Source organism: Corapipo altera, unplaced genomic scaffold, assembly GCF_003945725.1.
Source record: "Corapipo altera isolate COAL_440 unplaced genomic scaffold, ASM394572v1 1, whole genome shotgun sequence".
NCBI lineage: Eukaryota > Metazoa > Chordata > Aves > Passeriformes > Pipridae > Corapipo > Corapipo altera.
The window spans coordinates 3320303-3342741 of NW_020884873.1; the positions used below are offsets into that span (position 1 = coordinate 3320303).

Sequence of the window (22439 nt, forward strand, 5' to 3'; positions counted from 1 at the left end):
TTAAACTACCTCCTTTCCGAGGAAAAAACTGTAAAACTTCAGGAGAAAAAGGGCATGTGTCTAGAACTTAGAGCAGACTTTCAGTTTAGTTCAAGGATATGACCATGAGTTCCCTGTATGCTAGAGAGTGACCTGATAAGCAGGTTTACCATTCCATGGTGCTCAGCAAACTTCCAGCCCACTGTTGAGCATCTTCAGAGGGAGCAGAACAGCAAAGCAAGGATTTTAACTGGTTGTTGAGGTGGTGTGTTGGTGTTATGTGCCAGTTAGTGCCCTAAAAACTTTGACTAAAGTTCCAGCCTCTCAACTAACCTTTACCAAAGTTGGTTCTATGGTAAGGATTCCAAAGAACTGGCACTTCCTAATATAAAAGAAAACAAATTCACAGCAATGTCTGGTTACATTTGTTAAACTGTGAGAGGTATAAGGTATAATTTTAATCTGTACATAGCCCATGGCCCATTCCTTTCAGTGACTAGAGGCCATTCATTAACGAGGAATACTTTGGCTTTGTTACTGCTCACGGTATGGTGCCACAGCAGTTTAGAGTCTCTGTCAAAAGCAACATAAAGAAAAGAATCTTGCCCCTGTGGCAGATGTCAAAATCAGTGTTTTATGGAATTAATTTAAATTTTTGATTCAGCAGGTTTCAAGGCACAGACTCATCTACTTGTTGCCTGTCTGGTTCTTTTCATTATCAGTCAGGCTGGAGAGTAGAGTCCATGTCCCTAAACCAAACGCGTCTCCCAGCTGTCTCTTCAGAGGTCACTGTCACTGCCAGCCCTTGGACTCCTGTCTCTGTCTAGCTGCCACATCCTGGCTTGCTTTGGCTGTTCAAATTGCCATTACCAGCTGTGACATCACTAGTGTGTCACTACCAGACTGATTTACCCAGCAGGATTTGTCCTTTGTAGCCCATTTTTTCCTAAGCTTTACCCCTCTGGTATTGATCTTGGCACGTTCAAGCATCTTTTAGAAGACTTGGATCACATGCTTAGCCCAACAAAGAGATTCTGCAGCTGCTGTAATCCCTTGCCAAGCCTAATTTCACCACAATTATATGCTAAAGCATCCTCCTCAAACATAAAAATTTACAGAAAAATGACAGGACTGACATGGAGTAATTTGGTGCAGAATTCATTATCTCAGATTAAGTGATAATTTGGGATATGGACCAATATCTGTTTATAGAAATGCACTTATGGGTTGGTTCAAAGTCATTAATGGTAGTTTAATTAATAGTTTACCCCCAGAGGTGTGCTTGCCAAAATCCATCTGTGCTCCTGTGTGCTTTGCAGCAGGTACCATTTTCCACTGAGAACGTGGTGGATCTCCTATAAAAATATATAAATTCAGGGTATCTAATAGAAGCATTGAGTTCCTGGCTGGTGATGGTCCTGCGGTCAGGGGTCTCCTGGCTGGTGATGGTCCTGCGGTCAGGGGTCTCCCTGCTGCCACCAGGAGGAGCCACGAGGAAGCGAAATTCCCAAGGTGAGGGCGGCGGGAGCGGCCACAGGACTTGGGGGGATCACCAGCTCCCTGTGAGCACCAGCACGGTACCAGCAAAGCCTGGGCAGGGGGTCATGGGGTGATGTCTCCTGCGCTCAAGGGGAAAACATACCTTTTATCGTCTTCGTCTGAATCAGCTGCACCACAAGCCAACAGCTCTTAGTCCTGTTGCAGGTAAGCGGGACCTGGGAAACAGCTTGAAAATTCCTGGCTGGTTTGTGGCTTCTGGAGCCTTTCTAAGCTTGACTTAATTTAGATCAGGGAACCTCAACATGGCTTTAAAGTACAAAGAGGATGTTGAGCTTTTTATAGAGAGCCGTCAGTGCCGGAACGCTGCGTGTCAGCCCCGCTCCGGGCTGGCAGGATTTGAGGCAGTCGGGTTGTACTTTGGAGATTGGGAAAGCAGGCTTTCCACTTGGCACAGCTCAGCTGCCTCACTGCCTCCTTTTTCTCCAGGCACTCCAAAGCTCCTCCAGTAACACCAGGGAAATCAAGATTTCACATTGATTTCTGCAATTTAATTCTACCGCTTTGAAATAAAAGGCGTTTTTGGCCCCAAATGTTTTACACCACCAAAACAAACAAAGAAAAAAAACAAAAACACAAAAAAACCCCACCAACCCCCTACATTAGGTCAATCTTCAAATATTGATTTAGTTTTCATACTGAAACCAAGCAGTTCTGCAGTGAGTCTTTCATGTGCCCTGGCTGAGTGGCTTTTATCATTAACTGTCTAACTTTGTGCATTCAGAGAAGGGCAAGAGAGCTGGGGAAGGGTCTGGAGCACAGGTCGTATAAGGAGCAGCTGAGGGAGCTGGAGGGAGCTCAGCCTGGAGAAAAGGAGCTCAGGGGTGACCTTGACACTCTCTACAACTGTCTGTGAAAGGAGGTTGTGGTGAGTTGGGGCTCAGCCTCTTTTCCTGGGTAACAAGTGACAGGACAAGAGGAAATGGCCTCGAATTGTGTCAGGGGAGGTTTAGGTTGGCTATTAGAATTCCTCACTGAAAGAGTTGTCAAGCTCTGGAACAGGCTACCTAGGGAAGTGGTGGAGTCACCATCCCTAGAAGTATTCAAAAAAGAGGTGAATGTGGCACTCAGGGAGGTTGTGGTGGACTTGGCAATGCTGGGTAATGGTTGGACTCAGTGATCTTAAAGGCCTTTTCCCTCCTAAACAGTTCTGTTATTCTACGAACTTGTGTGGAGAATTAGCCTCAGCTTGCTTCTTTCCCCCCTTAAAATAAAACCCAGAACAGCACAAAACATCAAATGTTTCCCCTCTCTCACTTTTTTGCCACTTTTCAAGCAGGCCTGGGTGGGGTACAAAGAAGTGACTTGGCAGTGACCTTCGGTGGGGAAAATGGGCTGGCAAGGAATCCTGGTGCTTCCCTTCAAATGTGAAGGAGTGGGTTGATTTTGATGAGAGCTCAGGATTCATTCACATGGTCCAGGTGGTAAAGCCTCAGACGGAGCCAGCTGGGGTGGGCTCCACTGCTGCTGCTCATGGCATCTCCCCGTGCCCCCTGTCACACCTCTGGTACACTTCAAGTGCCCTTTGAAGGCATTTAGAGGGAGTTTAAATGCCTTTTGAAGGCTTTGCTCTGTAGTGTGACTGACACTTCACCTTCTGTGACACAAAGGAAGCCCGGCCCAGCAGTGCTGAGGTGAGGAAGGTGTGGCCACACAGAACCTTCTGGAAGAGCCCCATGGGGAGGCAGATGAGAGGAGAGGAGAGATGAGGTGAGTAGCTGGAAGACAGAAGCCTAGAAGAAATGCTGGAAACAAACTCTGTTCTCCCTCTTGGGGTAGAAATAAGTGACACATTCACAAAATGCTTATTTAGGAAGAATGCATAAAGTGCTGTTTCCCTGAGAGGGTGGGAATGAAAGGGCAGGAGACAGTTGTGTTTATTTGGCTCCAATTACCCTCACACTTGCACAACTTTTCCTTTCAGCCTTTTTTTTTTAAGCATTTTCCTGGTTGTCAGATGTTGTGAGGCTGCCTCCCCTTTTATCTCTTCTCAACTCTCCTTTTTCAATGTTTCTTTCTGCGGGTGTAATTGTGCGGCCTGTACAGCTTTGTGAGGGTGCCAGCTGAGACGCTTCCTGCCCTTTAGCATCTACAGCAATCACTTCCGACTCCCGGGCTTTTTATCTGTGGTTTTTACACCCAGATCCCTCTCCTAATCCGTTTTACAGCAGAGCCCACACAGAGTGGAGTTGATGTACCCAAGGAGATGAAAACCGGCAAGAGGATGGAAACAAGCACCAGGAGAAAATGCAGCTCCAAAAAGATCTTGTTTATCTGGAAGTAGCATCCAGTGAAACTTTGCATCCCGCTCGAGCCTTTCCACAAGGTGATCTGTGCCTGTGACTACGAGACAGGCAATAGTGCCTTTATCTTTCTACAAAAGAATTTTAACTTTCCTCTCCTCTCCCAAAAGAGGACTAATAATTGCAACCATTGCTTGCTGTGTATATGGCTTATTATTTCAGCTTCTCTCATCATTCTGTTGTAGCCCCAAACAGAAGACTTTAAAGGACCTGTCCCTCCCTGAAGTAAAAACAATTTTAAAAATCATCTTCCCCTAATACTTTGTATGTAAATACACATACAATACTTACACTATATTTTTTTTCTGCTAGGAAATTTCTACAGCACCAAGCTGATTCTCATCCAAAGGTTTTACTTTTCCTCACTTTAAAAACTTTCCACAACTATGTTCCCAGTTCTGCAAGGCAGCTATATGGAAATTGTATCCTGCAATTACCTTCTTAATTGTTCTTGTGAGTTTTAGTTCTGTGGCTGAAATCAGACACAGGCTTTCCCTGAAGAATACTGTAGATGAAAGTTCATGTTTCCTTATTTTAAAGTTTGTGCCAGTGTGCTTACATGCAGTTGTAGAAAGTATGCAAGACTGTGTTTTAGTACAAAAGCTAAGCAGAAGCAAAGTATTTCAGAAAGATCAAAACATAACATTCTGATTTTTTTGAAAAGATACAATTTCTTTTAATAACTGTGGAACACATTTCAAGAGGACTTATATTACAAAGAGCTTTGAAAGTTTTAAAAGATCAGGAACAAAGTAAAACACAGATTTAGTTCAGAATTATACTTTTTGTTTGAATCAAAATTGGTTTCCCCACACTTTACTACACGAAGTTTTCATTCCATTTCAGAAGGAAAAAAAATTCTCAGAATGCCAACTTTATCTTAAATGGAAAACGTGGTTCCTACCTACCTTCAGCCAAGTTCTTTATGCAGACCAGGTTTGTGAGAGAAAACCCTGTGAAGTGTATCAAGAGGGGCTTCTGCCCTGGTGGAACTACGGAATTACAAGTTTCCTCTTTCAGAATTCCTCCTTTGGCCTTATTTTGTAGAGCCTTTTCATTTTCACAAGAGCAGTTCCTCATATTTCTGTGATTTAAAGGTGAGTTTACTCAGTTCTGGTTTGGATAATGTGCACAACACAAACTCTTCCCCTTGTGAATCCCTAGAACTTGTGGAAATACTTTGGACTTGGAGCATATAAATTACTTAAATCTCTCATATTTGTGAAAAATTTACTCATTAAAACTTCTAAAGTTTAACAATGCTGTAAAGTGTTCACAGAATTTTTGGTGTTAATGGAAAATGAAATGGTGTTGAAATGAACAATGGCTTGTTCTATGAAAATGAAATATTCAAACTGGAGAAAAGGTAAGTTCTTACTGATGGATCAGTACAACAGAGGGAAGGAGTAGAGGTAAAGATGCAATGCCCCTTGCCTTATAACTTCTGGAGTGTTACATAAAGAAGTGTAATAGATCGAGGTAATACAAACCAACACTGCAAAAATATGTCTGTATGGCACATTTACGAATGGCAACATCAGGTTTTCATATGTTGCAGCAAGATGCAAGTTTTAAGGTAAGTTCTGTAGCTTTTCTAAATTTTGTATCCCTTTTCTGGTTTTTAATTTGCAAGTCCAGGGGCAATTTGGCTCTGAATAAAATAAAAAGATCAACAAAAAATCTCTTTTTATTATATATCCTAGGTAACTTGGTGGTTTGGCTTTGCACAAATCCTCTGTAGGTCAGGAAATGTTTCTTCTTTCCCTTTCCTTTCCTTCTCCTACTCCTTAGTTTTGCCCAGGCCATGGATTCTGCTCTGTACCTCAGGAGTTTAAGGCAGTAATTTAAGGATAACTTGAAACGCATCTCTATGGTGGAGCATGTTGCAGAGAACTTCAAAAGAAAAAAAGCTAACAGCACAATACTGTTCAGCCTTACAAACTGAGCTCTGGAAGCAGTAAAACTGCACTCAAACAAGTTTTCTTCCAGAAGGATTCAGGATACTGAAGTGAGTCTGTAGAAAATGTGCAACCTGTAATAAGGAATGCAAAAAGATAAGTGGATAAATATCACATTGAAGGGCAGACTCAGCATGACTTTTCTGAAAAGAAATCCTGACCTGCCCATCTAGAAAGTTCTTTGAAGGATTCAATGAGCATGCAGGAGAGGTCCAATGGATACAATCTTCTTGGATTTCCAAAGGACTTGACAAAGTCTCTTACCAAAGGCTCGTAGAAAATAAGCCCCCACAAGAAAGGTGCTTTTATGGTTGCTCTCATTAATGGGTTTAAAGATAAGAAACAGAAGAGAGAGCTGAGAAAATGGAAAATGGAGCGAAATAGAGAAAGGACAAATTTGTCTGTGAGATTAAAGCCTTCAAGACAAGGGTGTTAAGCAATTCAGCCAAAATAGAGCTATTTGCAGAAGGACCTTGTGGAATTGAGTACACAGTTGTCAAAATAGCATATAAAAGTGCCAGTAAGTATAAAATTATGCAGATTGCAAAACAAACAAACAAACAAGCTAAATTTATATAAACAGGGGTTATGAATGACCTGTTACCCAGAAACATTGTAATTAAATAGTTTGTAAATATATCAGTTCAGTTTAGTAATCAGGAACAGTCAAATTAGGAAACAGAACTATAAGCATTGTGAAAAGAAATGGGGGGAAGGGTGGAAAGCAAATTAAACATAAATATGGTGACCTGCATTTTGAGATTTTTTTGTACTTTTATACCTTTTTTTTCCTAGATCAAGGACGATAAAGGTTATTGAACTCTTTTATAGTAAACCAAAAAGATTAAGATTCGTCATTAAGACTCAGCCATCAGATGAGGCTGACAGAGGATTCAACAGCAGTCTGTAGAATCACAAATGACATAGAGGGGATGAACTGATCTTTGTGTTTACAGTCTCACAGCATCAGGAAAATGGAGAATGATGTGAAACTTTCAAGTTGTGAGTTCAAAATAAAGCAAAAATTTTGCATTCTTCCACACAACAGAGCTAAATTGTGGAACTCATGAGCACAAGATCTTAGAGATACCAAATTTTACATGGCTTCAAGGAACAAATTAATAGAACAAAAATCCATGAGGAACTGTTCAGCCGAGAGAATTCATCTTTCAGGAAGCTGCTGTGGTACAAATCCCTTGAGGCTAAAAGAGCATATCAGGAAAGTACCCCATGTGCTTATTCTCTTCTGGAAACTCTTCTCTAGGCATTGTTATTGTGTACTGCCAGAGACAGGGTATTGAATTAAATGGACCCTTGGCCTGACCCAGCATGGTTTTTCCTACATTATGATTGAAATCTGAAGATAACTCACTGTGAACAGATTGAATTGCTCTCATGAGCACTGAGTAGCAGTGCTCTGATTATTAACTGTATCCATCTGATGCTTCTTTGCTGCCTTCTCTGTCTCCCCTTTTTTACTCCCGCTTTCCTCTCTCTTAAATAGCCACTAAAACACCACTGTTCACGTGAACTTGTGTTTTGGGTAGCATCGTTTACCTGTGTTTCTTTGAAATCCAAAACGATTGTAAATTCTTTAATTGTCACTTTCTTACCTGGCTGAAGAGTGGCAGGAACAAAAACCTGCTTATGCTTACGTAACCAATCTCTGGCACTATACAAGAGAGAATAATTCATGTACATCCTGCAAAGCAGAACTTGGCACTGCTGACAGCGTAGCAGGGAGATAAAACAGCTTTCTACAACTACTCTCAAGCAGATCAGAAGGAGAAAACCTTTACAAGAACAGTAGTAAAGGAAGAAAAGACTCAAACGTAAAATCAGTTACGATGAAAGCAGTAAGCACTTTGTGAACATTACACCGTGGCTACACTGGGATTTTCTCTTAAAAATTAATGATTTTATTGTATTATTGCTGTACACTTTCACTGGCAGCAGCATGTGTAGAACTAACAGAGCAGATCGGCCTCTGATGTTTATTCTTTTGTCTTCAGGTGCTGGTGACCTGCCTGGCAGGTATCTGCACACAGCAATCAGCGGTAGAGGCTCAATGTTGGCCAGCTGGGCTGTGAAGAGCTGTGAAGGTTCTGCCCAGCACGGACTGAGCACGGATCATCAGGAGAGGACCCAGAGCCCCTCTGTGAAACGTCAGCTGTCCCCAAACAAAACGGGTCGGGTGGGCCCCTCCTGTGTTGGGTGGCAGCGCTGGAGGACTCGGCACAAGCCGTGGAAGTAGCGGAGGATGGGGAAGGCAGCGGGAGAGCCCAAGGCTTGCTGACGATGGGAGGGGTAGCTGCGAGGTGTTGGTGTGTGTGCGCCAGACAGAGGAAATGACTCAGAGACAGCAAAGGATGAGTTTGGTAACGATTGTTACGGGAGAGAGGGCTGAGAGCGTGTTGCCCTCAGTACAATTCCCAGCAAAAGCACTTAATTACTGTCTCCGCTTGGCAGGAGCAGCGCACGGCGCGGGGCCATTTTAGGGACGGGATGACCCTGTGGAGAGGTGGGGGGCGGGAGGTCGGCTCCCCCCGGTGCTTCCCGAGGTGGGATGCGGGACGTGGGCTGTGCCCGTGCCCGCGGGAGGAGCGGGGCGGGGCGGCCCCCAGCCCCTCGCCCAGCTCCGGCAGCGCCCGCCGAGCGCGCCGCCCTCGCCCGCTGATGCAATCGGAGCCCGGCGGCGGCAGCAGACCCAGCCGCGCCAGCAGCTCCATCCCCGGCAGCAGGAGCCCCATCCCCGGCAGCAGCAGCAGCAGCAGCGGGTGGACCGCCCTGCTCCGAGCCCGCCCAGCGCCGCCGCTGCATCCGCGCCCGGGGATCTGAGATCCGCCGGCTCCATCCCGCCGAAATCCCGGCAGGAACATCCCCCCCCGCCAGCCAGCATGATCAAGGTAAGCGGAGCGGGTTTCCTGCCGAGATCCCCTCGTCCATCCGTCCGGCGGATGCGGAGCTTTTCCTTGGCAAATCGGTAGCTGATCGGTTTGTATTTACAGGTTTTAATGCTCCGGTTTGTTATTGGTGCTTTGCGAAGGGGGTTTCTGTCCCCCAAAGATGTATTGTTTGAGGTTCGGAGGCAGGATGTGTGTGATTGTACCTCTTTCCGTGCAGACAGCATGTGTGGAAAAGAGGTAATTCGGTGGAAGAGAAATAATGAGTCGGGATGGAGAAGGGGGGAAGGGAAGGTGTATAATTTCTTCTGGGGGGGATTTCTTTCTGTTTATTTGTAACAGAGGACTCTCAATTACTTAAAAGAAAACAACAAACCAGCAAAACAAACCTGCAAAGGGTATGGTCTCCTGGCAGACATCAAGGCTTTCCGTGTCTGTGAGTTTATTAAAGGTCTTATGCCTGCCGTTGTACTAAAATAGACTATGGGTAAAACCCAGTAACATGTGCTTAGAGGTTTTGAGTAATTTCACAACCAACTTTAAATAATGGAAGAGGAGTTGTCGGTAGCAAACAGTGATGTGGCAGATGAGCATTTGTGGGGACTATCCTTTTATAAATGTCATGTTTATTATGTTCTTCTGCTTAGTGAGGCTGATCTGGGGATTAAAAAGAAGTCTTCCTTGTCAAGGCAAAGGGCACGGAGATAGCACGGGTTCTTTTCAATTAGAGTGAGGGAACATCACAGCCAAGATACACCCTGTGGAACAGCTGCACTAAAAATAATTCTTGGGTTTTGAAAGAGGTCTGTGCTGGGCTGACTCTCAACTGCACAGCTGCAGCCTGATGCCAAAGTTAACAGCTGAGGAAAAAACAAGACTGAGTTATTTGCTTTCCTTGGGTAACTACAGCAGAAGGAATATGGGCACAACAGGTATGTGACTGGCAGGTGTCTGCCCAGCTCCTCTCTGCCGGTGATGGCAAGTGTTACTCACATCTCATCCTAGGGCTCACCAACATTGCTCTCCCTTGGGTGGCTCTGGCACTGGTGGAGGTGGCACTGATGGTGGCAGGGCTGGGACACGTGAGCCCCTGGAGAAGCCTCGGGAGGCTCTTGTAGCCCCATTCGCCCTCTCTGCAACTGGAGAGTGGCAGAAAACTGGTCTGAGACGTCCCCAGGCAGCTTCCACAGCCACAATACTCAGAATGAAGCATGTCAAGGAGTGAGGCAGACTGTGGTGTTCTGGATCACTTCTGATGTACCTGTTGTGTGCCTAGGAAAGAAAGCGTGATCCCGGTCTCCAGGGTGTTGTCCAGCACCTGGTAGGAATGCTCTGGCATGGCCTGACAAAAAACCCAAGCCATAGACCTACCAACCTGTCTGCTCAAAGCAGCACTGACGCCTCATTGGAATCTTCTCACCTGCACAAACCTAGCTTTCTATTTTTACTGTAGGAAACACAGAGGGAAGCAACAGCTACAGCAGTGAAAGTACACTCTTGCCACTTGGAAGTGATGTGGCCTTGGGCAAGTCAGCTCTGTCTGAGCCCTTTCCCCTTTATTTGCCTCCTCTGTTCAGACTGTCAGCTCTGCAGGGCTGTTGCTGTCACTGTGTGTTTGTAGAGCAAAGGTACAGAAAACTATGATTTGATTATCATATTTATGCAAAACCCGAGACATTTATAAAGGTATCAGTAGGCAACAACATTATTACACCTCTTTATCCCTTCATCTCTCCCTTCATCATTTCCTGCATTTAGTCACAACCCTCCATTTTTCCTTGGAATTGCTTGCAGCCCAACCACAACCTTCTCTTTCTGTTCTGTTTAAAGTAATGTTATGTATAAGGAATGAATTACGCCTCTGGTTTCTGCAGTCCTGCCTTGTCCACCTAATGCACTGATTGTTACTGACAGGCCTAGCACTCCTAGCACTGTGTGATCTAGTGGATATGCTGATTTTTCCCAAGGAAATTGAGCATTGAAATCTGCTGCAAAGTCATAGGTAAAAAAGAAGGTTGCAGTCATTAGATAGCTGGCATCCTGCTAAAATAATCCACAGGCCATATCCGTGGTAGAATTTGGTAGGTGAAAATAATTCAAATGGGTTTTATTAGTCATCAGTTTATCCCCGGGAAGATAGTGTTAAGAAAGGAGATAAATCAGTTCATTAATTGTGTAAACACTCAGGTGCTCTGAATTTATTCACCCATTTTAAAACAAATTATCTGATGTGGGCATGCTAAAGAACCAGAACAGACATCATTTTCTTTGCTTCCTTTTGCTATGCTATTTTCTTAAATGAATAATCATAGCTGAATGTATAAGGAACTGAAGGTTACAAGTAGGTTTTAGGGCAGGACCCTCAGGGTTAGAATGAAGGAAGTAAGGTGTAAATTCTCTCTGTAAAATTTGCACAATCAGCCTTCTGAGGCCACACATGAGGACTGGCACATTCAGCCAGTGACATGTTATGTACTTCATGGTGCTAGATAAGCTCATCAGAGGCTTCTATGACTTCAAGGCACTCAGTGCTGATTGTGGTTTTTGATAATAAATTGTGGCCATCCAGCTGCCACTATAGCTGTAATGGAGAGATCAAATGCCCAACCTTCATCTTAAATTTCTGAGTTTAGGTGGTAGTCGAGCATAAATCAAAGTATTATGTGATCTTAATTTGTTATTCACAGTCACTTACATGGTTGCAGCTTGAAACCTCTTATTCTTACATAGGATGAAGTGAATGGGGGCCCCCATTTGCCTTGTAAACAGCTTCATTGCTTTATGACTTTATACATTAAAGGGGCAGGTGATACCACATCGTGAAATAAAGCACCTGTTGCAGAAAGGCAATTTAGCAAGTGTAACCATATGTTGTTGCAGAGGAAAATCCAGTGCCATACTCATGGGAAGGCCTGATGTTGCCCTTCAGCGTGTATATCAAATGGTACGAAAGTTAAATGGGAACAGTTGAAACTGTCTTTGAAATGATCAAGAAGTTTCACCCATCTAGTTTTTTGTGCATTTTGGCCCATCGTCTATTACTCTTTTTGCAAGCTAATGTCATAATACCATTCCAACAGAGTTACTCATTTACTTCCCTGTGCAGTGTGTTCCAGGTTTTATTTTAGATTATACCTGAAGCATTAATGAAGGACAACATATGACTTCTCAGTAGGTACACAGCTACTGCTAATTCAGTTTGCCTATTAGAGCATTTCCCACACAATATTTGATTACTCCTAGTAAGCACAGAAAATTAATTGTTTTCCCCGGCGTACAAATAGGGTTTAATTCCACGAGGTTCTGATTGTATTAATTTCCGCTAGGATTTGGAGAGATCAGTACCACACAAGTCATGTCCTCTTGTTTAATTTCATTTAGACTGTTGTCTCGACAGTTATCACTTCTGTAATAAATGTTTGAATTTGCATTACCTTTTCTGAGAATGAGCTTTTTTAAAAACGTTGACACTGAGAGTCTGAGGCAACTGGGTGTGTGTAGTCTGGAAAAGAGGCTTTGGGGTGATGTAATAGCAGCCTTCCAAAATCTAGAGGAAAGTTACAGAGATGGGGCCAGGCTCAGCAGTGATGTGTTTTAGGAGGACAAGAGAAAATTACATAAATTAAAATTGAAAAGGCTCAGACTGGATATAAGGAAAACATTCTCCCCACAAGGACAGTCAGGCAGTGGGTTGCCAAGAGAGAATGTGCGGTCTCCTTTCCTGGGAATTTCAAGACCCAACTGGATAAAGCCTTGAGAAATCTGGTCTGAGCTTAGAGCTGACCTTGCCTTGAGCAGAAGGTTGAACTAAAGACCTCCTGAGGTCCCTTCCAGGCTGGATTTTCCTGTGGTCCTTGGATAAAAGCTTAGAAAGTGAAATATTTTGTTTTAAACTAGGTTTTAGTTTTTGTCACAGTGATGTGGATCAGTACATGTTTGTTCTGAGTCCCGACTGCTTGGCTTTTAACAATACAAAGAACTCTGTGTAAGGGTGGTCTTTAAAGTCACCACTGTAGGCAGATTTCTTTGCAGAAGGTACTTTCTTTAACGTGTCAGTATAGTAGCAGTATTTTCCTCTCTGTTGTCTTGAGGAAGTCCAGGTGCTTTACAGGAGAGGTTGAACTTTTTTTCTCATAATCAGAATACATCCTGACTTTGCTAAACTTGTTTTTCTCCTCATGTATTTTAAGAATAATTTTTTAAACATGAATTACTGTACCAGTAGGTGCTGCCCATGGAAAAGGAAGAGGTATGTCAGCACTCCTAGTGAAGTTACTAATATCAAGGGAAAGTTAAGGGGGTATCTCAGAGATTTAAACATTATTATAAAAACACCAACCTTAAGAAAAGTACTGCCTTAAAAAAAAAAAAAAAGGCTTCTTTTTGGTTTTGATTAAATTTTCAAAGTCTTCTTTTTACTTCTTTTCAATGCAACTGACTGCAAGTAAAATTCAGTTCATGGTTAGAATTCTTACAGCTTCTGTGAAGGTTCTGTCTGGCAGTTTTCACTCCTGTGATGTTTGATGTTAAATGTCCTAAACTGTGGAATTTTTCCTTTGATACGTGGAAAATGAAACACTGGAAAAACTGAATAAAAGAGGCGTTTTTGATTTTATATAATGTGGGCATGACTGCATCTCAAATGTAATATGTAACTTTACCATATAAAATTGCATATCCTACTGTTACAAAACTATGAATTAGCCAACTGCATATCATCATGCAAGTCATTAAAAATCACATAAAGTCCATCTAAAATCAGCAGTAATAGTATAACTTCTTTCTTATATCTTATAATTTCTAGTTAAAGTAGAGAGTCTCTCACCCTTCAATAAAATAAAAGACATTTTAAACCAAAACAGTAGGGGAAAGAAAACTTCATAGCAGATTTTAAGACTTGTGATATTCTCAACATATTTAGCAGGCTGGCTGTGAAGCAAGTTTCTTACCAGATGTATGATACAGGTTTTATTTCCCTGATTCTAAACTTTGAGGGAACAGGTGGAGAGGTTAAGTTTTTGCTCCTGGATGAATAGAAGCAGAAGTAATTTTTTTTAGTAGGATCTATTGTTAGTTTGTTATAAAGTGTATTTATGGATTATAAAGTATATTTATGGATTTGTAGTTCAGGAGTATAATGTATAAGAGTATAATGTGAGCCAAGTTTATTCCTTTCACAGCATGAAGTAGAAATTGTAGCATAGTGGCTACACAGGCACCATTTCTGTACAGCTGGATGTGTACATGCATGCAGAAAAAAATCATATTGTATTCATTTGCTCATATATTTGAGGCATTGATCCATCATGAGTATATAATCTGGGGGTTTTTTTAATATTTTTAATATTATCTTTTGCCTGTCAACACTTTTTCAGAGACAATTTTTGGCATTTACAGTTTTATTCTCTTCCTGATACCTGGAGATAGAAGTTCAGTAACATCAGCATTTTTTCCGGTTCTTCATTGATCTGAAGATCTAGCATTTACCATTGTTTCCTTTTGGATTTTCTTTTAAGGTGTTGTGCTGCAGCCAGCAATGTTTTTATTGTGTCAGTTGGGCAAAATATTTATTAGAACATACATGTAAAATGAATGCTCTGTCCTGCCGCTTCCAGATGAACTGGATTTCAACAGTGGACAAATCAGATACAATTCTAAACTGTTTTAGGCTGCTTCTGATTTGCTGAATACATTCAGATATGACAGAGATGCTCTAGTCAGGAGCGTTGATGTTCATGTGGATTGAAGCTGGACAAAACCCCTGGTTCATGGGGGTGTTACAAGTCATTTAGCAATTTAGATTTGTGGAGCTGATCTGGGCTGTTTGATCATTGGCACAGATGTGGAATTGTAGGAAGACAAGCCTACATTATTTGCCATAGACCTGTTTATCATCTTCATTACAGTGCCATTTCTTAGCCTGTCAAAGTTACCATTTTTCTAACAGAAACTGCATCACTCCTCATTTGTGGTGCTCTTTTACCAGGCTGTAATTTGGGCAAAGGGCCTCTCTCTTTACTTTGTGTTCTTAATGCTGACACCTTTGCAAATACCTGTGACCACACTTTTCCAAGGCCACTTTTAATGTGTTGGGTGATATTTTGCTCTCAAATTCCCTGGGCGGCATTCAGTTTGTTCTGGGCACTGTCAACAATTGATATGGGACTTCAGATGAAGGGCTTGCTCACAGGGTTTTTAGAAAAGACACAGAGTAACGCAGCTCCAAAATTTTGGAGTCTTATAATCCCTGGTTTTTCCCCTGCCTTAGAATTGTTAACACAGTTGAATACATACTAAGTAGGTGGAGTATCTGGTTTTGTCACTAATTTGAAACATTTTACCTCTTTTAAGAAGGAATCATCAAGAAAAGCAACTTCTTACAGGTGTTATCTTGGTGTTTGTCCGCATTCACTGGGGTGATGTGTGACACTGTACAGTGATGTTGTAGTTGTGCCCTGCTTTTCCTCGATTGTTAGTAAGCTTCCCTGGGATTATTTACATTTGCTTGGTGTGGTGGATTACGCTCCTTACCTTTTGTTGCACCCACTGACTGCAACCCAAAGACTGTAAAGCAAGGAAGTTCCTAGAATATTCTGAGCTGCACATCTGTCATGCAAATATGCTCCATCTCTGCTGTTGTTTGAACAAGAACATTATTAGACGTGCTGTCCACAGACAGGTCCCAAGGATTTTCTTTTGGGTTAGCTCTGTTCCTAGTGCCCCTTATATCAAGGGGAAAGCTTCAATTTCCTTTCTACTTTGTTGAATTGTGTCTATTTAAAACAAGGCAGTGTTTGAACACACAGCAAAAGATGCGTCACAAGGGTATAACCCAGGCTTTGGCAAAAGCTAGGGAGAGATCTCCCACTGCTTCAAACCTAACATGCCAGACTTAACACCTGCTGAATTCAGTATAGGTGGGTCTTCTGCAGCTTGTATGGGTCAGCTTGCATAGGTGAACAGCCAAACCCACATCAGTCACTTACATTTGTTCTTTTTCCCTGATAAGAACTGTAATGGATTGGATGTGTATGTCTCTCTAAGGAAAAGGAGCTATAGATTTAGTTCCTGGGGAGCTGCACGTGTCCCATTCTGGCACCTGTCACCTCCCAGTGAATTCCCCGAAGCAGCTGCTAGCCAGTGTGAGGTGTGGGATGGGACAACCTTTGCCTGAATTTCCTGTTTGTAGAAGGTACAGATGTTTCTACCTTCCTTTACTTAGGTTTTGTGACTGTAGAGCCAGGCTTCCAGGTATTACAGTGAGAAAATTAATTTAAAGCTTATAAACATTGAAGGTCTTGGTTCTTTATCTGGAACAAACAGTTCCAGCCCGCTATCAGAATCCAAGAGAACACAGTGTTTGCAACACCGCTAGACAAAGCTTGCTGTCTTTCCCATGTGGTTTGTTTTTTTTTCTACCCTACTTTGCACTATTTGATTAAAGAGACCTCCTAGATCTCTATGAGCCTTGAAAGCTCAAGATTGGGTCCTTCTACATCACTGTGGCCACATGTCCAGGCAGAACACACATCTGGGTGTACACAGTTTTGCCTGTAAGCAAAACCCAGGGGCTTTGCTCAGCCATTTGAGGAGACCAGCATAGCAAAGAAGCACGTTTGTTAGGAGTACTCCTCTGACTAGTGAAGCAGAGTGTACCTGCAGACCTGATTCAGATCCCAGGTTAGATAGCTGCTGCCATGCTCTATCAGCTTCATCTGTTGGACCCTTCACAGAAAAACCACCTGCTTGGGAAGCAGGGAACAGGGAATAACTGAACTGACAGCCAGCACACTACAGAAAGTCGTACTTCTTGTGCCTTTGCACCAGTGGCGCTTGATACTTGGTGATTAATTAAACAGGCCACATGAAGTTATCAGGGCAAGATGTGATACCAAACCAGCCTGTGTTGGCCCTTTGCAGACCAGCCACCACATGTGCAATTGCAGAGTGTTTTATTATACTTGATGTTATTCAAGAGACAGCTGTGTAAGTTACTCTTTTATCACCTCTAGTACGACTGTACACAGGACTTGTTGTGAAAAACAGTAACTCTTTCCTCCTCCAAAACCAGTCTTTCTTTTTCCTCCTCAGAGCTTTCGTTTTCAGTGTGCGATTCATCTTTGCTCAGCAAAGGTCTTATGTAAACCTTTATTCCAGTGCAAAATGGACTTAAATGGGACACGGTCTAAGCACTCTGAGAATAGCTACAAATGACCCCTTATACAGGCCAGTGATTCAGGCCTGACCCCGTATTTCTCCTGGTTCTGCTGTGGTTATGAGTGAGGTTGCAAACAGGACTATGTCCTTAAAAACAGGATTTTGTCTGCTAGCTCTTCTCTTTAAGCATGTCAGTTCTCATTTTGGAATCCATCCCTGTCTCTGCTGTGGTTTGGTTATGTGTTTTTTTTTTCCCCCCAGGAACCTATTTATTTGCAAACTGCAGAAGCTTTGGTCTCCTGCACTAAATTTTCTTGCTTCCAGTTCTAAACCCTCAGACAATGACTTTATTTGTTTCTGCTCTCTGTACCTTCATGTTATTTTCATTATCATTTGGTAACTGCATCAAGCCAATTGCCTTGGTCATCAGCTGCAGGATCTGTGTGGTTTCCACCATGAGGCAATTTCACAAACAAATTGTAAGCTATATTTTATGCATCTTTAAATCAGATCTGTTGTTTATCTCAACAGCTGATTCAGAATAAGAAATATAACCTGTGTAACTGAATCTTTGAGGAAAATAAGCAGATTAATTTTTATTATGCTTAGGCTCATCTTTGCTGGTATAGCAGTGCAGTTAAAAATGCATCCTGGTTAGTTTTACTATAAAATCTTAAAATGCTGATTTAGTACCTGGCATTATAGAATACATGGGCAAAGAGAAATGTTAGGGAAAATACAATGAAGAGAAGCTTCCTTGTGGTAAACAGCAAAGCCCTTTTACAGTGGTACAGAAAACTATGTAACAGTATTTATACCCTTTGTTTTTGACGGTTTGATGTAAAAGATCAAAGAGAACTGGGCCTAAACACAGTAAAACCATGGTGATTTTTCAGAATTTTCACTTACTTTGTTTGTGCAATCCCCATATCGCAGACCCATGAGACACTGTCTAGTTAGAAAACAGGTAGATGAATTTATAGGTCAACTAGATCCAGCTGGTGGCTTTAACATGTTTTTCTTTATGCCATTCTAGCAAACAATGCACTTGTTAAAAACCTAATTAATGCTAGAGCAGACAAACAAGCCAACAAAAGAGTCACTTAGAGGCACTGTTCATAGGAGTTAGAGATGGAAGAGCTCCATTAGGTCATCTGCCTCTTCCCCTAATTGTACGAGGCTGTTTTGCTTCATCAGAAGGGAAGAGCCAGTTAACTGTGAAGACAGAGGAAACAGCACCGGGGAGTGAGAGCAACAGGAGGGAAAACAAACAAGAACAGTGTGAACGGTGGGCTTAGAAATCAAGGTTAAAGCACACTGCATTTGTGAAGAGCATTTCTTTAGGGTACTTGCCTGTTTCTCTGAAGAAATAGGAAGGACAATTGTACGGATATGCAGGAAATGTATTAAGCCAAATTAGCTAATGCCTAAAGGGGCACCACACAGAGATTACAGCTGCTTTGTGTCCTGCATTGCATGGTAGGTTTTCAGTGTTTTTCTGTTGGGAAGGATCAGACTTTAGTCTCCATGTTGTATGGGTGTAAGTCACAGCTAATGCTGCAATTTTTTCTGGCAAAATAAGTTTAGCCTGAAGCTGAATAGATCCCTGCTCATATTCTCCTTAGAGTCAGTCACAACAAATTAATCTGTCTTCTGTTTCTAGTGAACTCTTTTATTTTAGCCTTCTTGATAATTAAGTTTACCAAGTACACAACCTTTTTGGATTTCAGAAGTAATCTTTCACCTTGCCTAGCTTTGTTATCTTCCAGATAAACCGATACAAGCTTTCTTGTACAACAGGTTAGGCATTACTGAACTAATTCAAATATTATTTTAAGCACCGAGTCAGAAAATTGACATTATTTCCAAGAGAGGTTTCTCACCTGAGTGCTGACTGAAATGACTTTTACATTGGCAACATTGTCTTGCATGTATTTAATTTCATGAACGCAACCTCCTCTTCTTTGACAGTTGTGATGTAGTTATAAATGTTACTAAATAGGAATCTTGGATGGGCTAGCTGAATATTTTCATTTCTTTGTGTTCTCTGTTTTAAGAATTTTCTAACCAATAAGTTAGAAAGTGCTCATATAACCTGAATTGCCTTTTATATAGACATAATAAAAACAGTGATGCTTGTTTTAAGAGGAGCTTATTTCAGTTTTATTCAAACTACTTAAATTGCTTTAAATTAAAGCAAATAAACTCTTCAAGCCAGAGCCACAGATAAGTGCCTGCACAGTCTTTGGGACTAATTTAATAATAGTCTATTTCAATTCAACCTTACTTTATGCAATGTAGTTTTCTTAGACAAAGGAACTCTTCTATGTTCTAAGCCCTGATGCCTTTGCTCTGATGCAAAATTATCACTAAGTAGTGTGGAAGCTTTCATTTTCTGCTGTGCTGGTTGCCTTTTATTTTCCCTTGTTTTGTACTGTTATTGCACTGCCTCACTGTTTAACCAACATTAGTGCCAGCTCAAGGTTGAATAAACAGCCACAATAAGGTGATAATGTCAAGCTGACAAGGCATCAGGGTGGATGTATAATAGGAAAAGTAGTCTTAAAAAGTGTATTGAAAGTGTAGAAATCAATACAAATTCTCGGGAACTCAGTTAAAAGCTACACACTGAAGCCACTTATAACAAATTGTCCTTTTATGTTTGGTTGGTTTTGGTTTTGTTCCCCCGCCCCCAGTGCTGATCTGTGCGTACCCGAGGTGTATCACTGTAGCTGCTCTTGATTTTGTGCTGCACACCTTCTGAATTCATGTTGAAGAGTGGCAAGCCAATGCTTGGAGAGTGCTCCACTCTAACCAAGATACCTCAAATGTCTCTGTTTGGCTTGATGAGTGGTTAGAAATATCCTTTAAGAATAAGTCATCTTGCTTCTTTCGTCTTGGTTTTGTAAAGAGCAGATTTAAAAGATATTGGTGGGTAAGTTGTGCTGCTCTGTCGTGTAAATGACCCAGCACAGTGAAGATACTTGGAGACACTTGCACGGTAACACACATATAGGTGGGTGTTCCTCTGCACATACCTGCAATATAAAGACAGAATTAAAAATATTTTTATATCATGCACCAACTTCCATGACAGCTGAGCTTAACATACCTGGCTACTGGATTCCATAAATGAGCTTCTTAAACTCTGGAAGTCTTTCACAAATGTCATTAAATAAATATATATTTTAGTTGATATTAAAAATAGTATTATAAGACTCGACCCTACAGCAATTTTTCAGAATTTCTCTCTGTCTGACAGTGTGTGGATTTTTTTTTTTTTAAAGCTGTGAACATCATTACTGTTTCATTTTATTTCAAGTTCATCTTTTATGTAGTGTGGCTGCCAACACGTATTAACATTTCTTTGGAAGAGATGAAAGCTGTTCTGAAGTCATGGTGGTGCTTTTATAAGACTGTAGCAACACACAGAATATATGGCATTTGTGCACGTTGGACTCTATTCTATACCTGGTCCAGAAAGGCAACTGTGATTTGGGTGGCTTTGAATGACAAAGTGCTGGTCATCACACCCCTCACTTGCCTTGCCTGTGGCAGTACTGTAGTGTGAGTTGGGCACTGAATTTATTCTGATCTGCTATATTCCTGCAATCTGATAAGTGTTCTAATTTCATTATCCTTCCAGTGCAAATTAAAGGATGAAATATTTCTTAGACACTTAGTAGCCAGAAGCAAGCATGGGGAAAAAGCAGTAAGACACTGTTTTAGCTTGGAGAAATGTCTCAGAAAGGACTTTCTTTATTGAAAATTGTCTCTCATATGACTTCAGAGGAAACTCCTGCTCCAGCTTTTCTGGGGCCTGATGACTGCTACAAGATAGTCCTGGTTTTAAGTTTCTCTGCATAGCAGGAGATGGAGTTGCCTTGGTAGAAGGAACTCTGTGCAGTCACAGCTGGGCATCTGTTGTTTATTCGCTTCTTTAGGCTCTCCTCCTCCGTGAATAGCCAATACTTGCCCAAAAAAGCACTGTCTGTGATTCTTTCATGGGCATGAGTTTGTGTTTTCAGATGTTCCCTGTCAGTGGTAGTTCTCTACCAGGGTAGTGGTGCTGTTGATGAAATTCTCACTCAGAGTGGAGGCATCGGAGCTGTCTGTGGGCTGACTTTGAAAAGCTGACTGGTGAAACCAACAAAGATGACTAAGGATTTTCTGAAGCTGCAGCTCTTGAGTTGTTTTGAAAAGTGGCCAAAATCATTTCCTAGCTGAAAGTGTGAATCCTGTAGAAATTATTGGCAGTGTATTTCTTTACTCCTGCCTTCTGCTAGGGAAAGTTTTCTGTTCCCCAGTAGTGAGAAGAGTTACCAAACAGGGAAAATTAATGAGCGTGGAACTGATCAAAGAATCAGTTTTCTTTGAAAAAGGTTGACAAAGCACATGGCACACAGAGGTAACTGCAAAACATGTTGGAGAACTGGAACCTTTTTTTTTTATTATTAATTAAATGATCTCGTGCACTACAGATAAAGAAATGCAGTTTGCAGCACAAGTTTATAGTGATGAAGTTTCTGATAATCTTCAGTTCTTGTTTCATTACTGAAGGTGAGCCAATGAGACAACGCTGTATCTAAAACCCAAGCACAGCAGTTTGACAAAGCATCTGTTGGAATTGCAGTTTATAGAACAGATAGTCCAGAATAAGAACAAAGAATTGGTGTCTCAAAAGCCACTAAATGTGAAGGCTCAGGACAAGTGAAGGCAGACTCATGTATTCTAGGAAACCTAGGGAGGACATGGGCCTATTTTTGTAGCAGAATGGTCTTTCAGCTTGAGGAAAAACTGATCTGACTGCATAGCAGAGGTAGAGAAGGTGTGCCAAAGACAGCAGCATAGCCAAGAGACAGTGATTGCAGGGTCATGATGCTAAAAGATGTTGAAAAGATGTGTGTCTAAGGCAGTTTGAAGACCAAATAGAGAAGCTGAATGTCCAGTTTTGGGAAACCTCTAGCAGAAGATGACAACTATTAAGCATAAAATATAGTAGAATTTCACAGTGATAAAATGACACATAACCCCCATTTTTTTTTAATAGTGTTTAATCTAGTGTAATGCTTTACACTTTTTTTTTCTCATACAGGCTTTACAGAATTGGTAAAATGAATGTTAATTTTCAGTATCTTTGAAGGAAAACTTTGAAATACTGTTCTATCTTCAATTTAGAAAAAGTGGTTACATATACCATAGCTCTACAACATGACATAGGAAATACATCATGCTTGTGTAAAACTGTCATGCTTGTGTAATTTCTTGGCAACTTAATACAGTCTTGAGTGACTTTTGAGAAGATGTTGACCCAGTGGCTTCAAATGTATCTTTAGGATAACATCATTGTTTTAATGGATGCAGTTTTAAATCTACCATGCTATTAAACACAAAGGGCAGATTTATGCTTGGCATATATCCCTTGGCAATGATGGCACTTAATCAGGGAGCAATTTTCCCTATTGCATTTAGCAGGTTTCAGATTTATAAGCCATGGAGCCATTAAAATATGACTCCATCAATTAGAAAGTAATTGTGTAATGTGTTTCTAGTGCCGAGGGATTAACTCAATTTAATCTCAA

At 41.6% G+C, this 22439-nt stretch overlaps 1 protein-coding gene across 1 annotated transcript in view; it reads left to right on the plus strand.

The window, feature by feature from the left end:
• Positions 1–8549: 8549 nt before the first annotated feature.
• BCAT1 (branched chain amino acid transaminase 1) overlaps positions 8550–22439 on the plus strand; it is a 59108-nt gene continuing 45218 nt past the window's right edge. Inside the window, exon 1 of the mRNA XM_027662321.1 lies at positions 8550–8703. Coding sequence (XP_027518122.1) covers positions 8695–8703 — 9 coding nt within the window. The 5' untranslated portion in view covers positions 8550–8694. The remainder of the gene's footprint in view (positions 8704–22439) is intronic.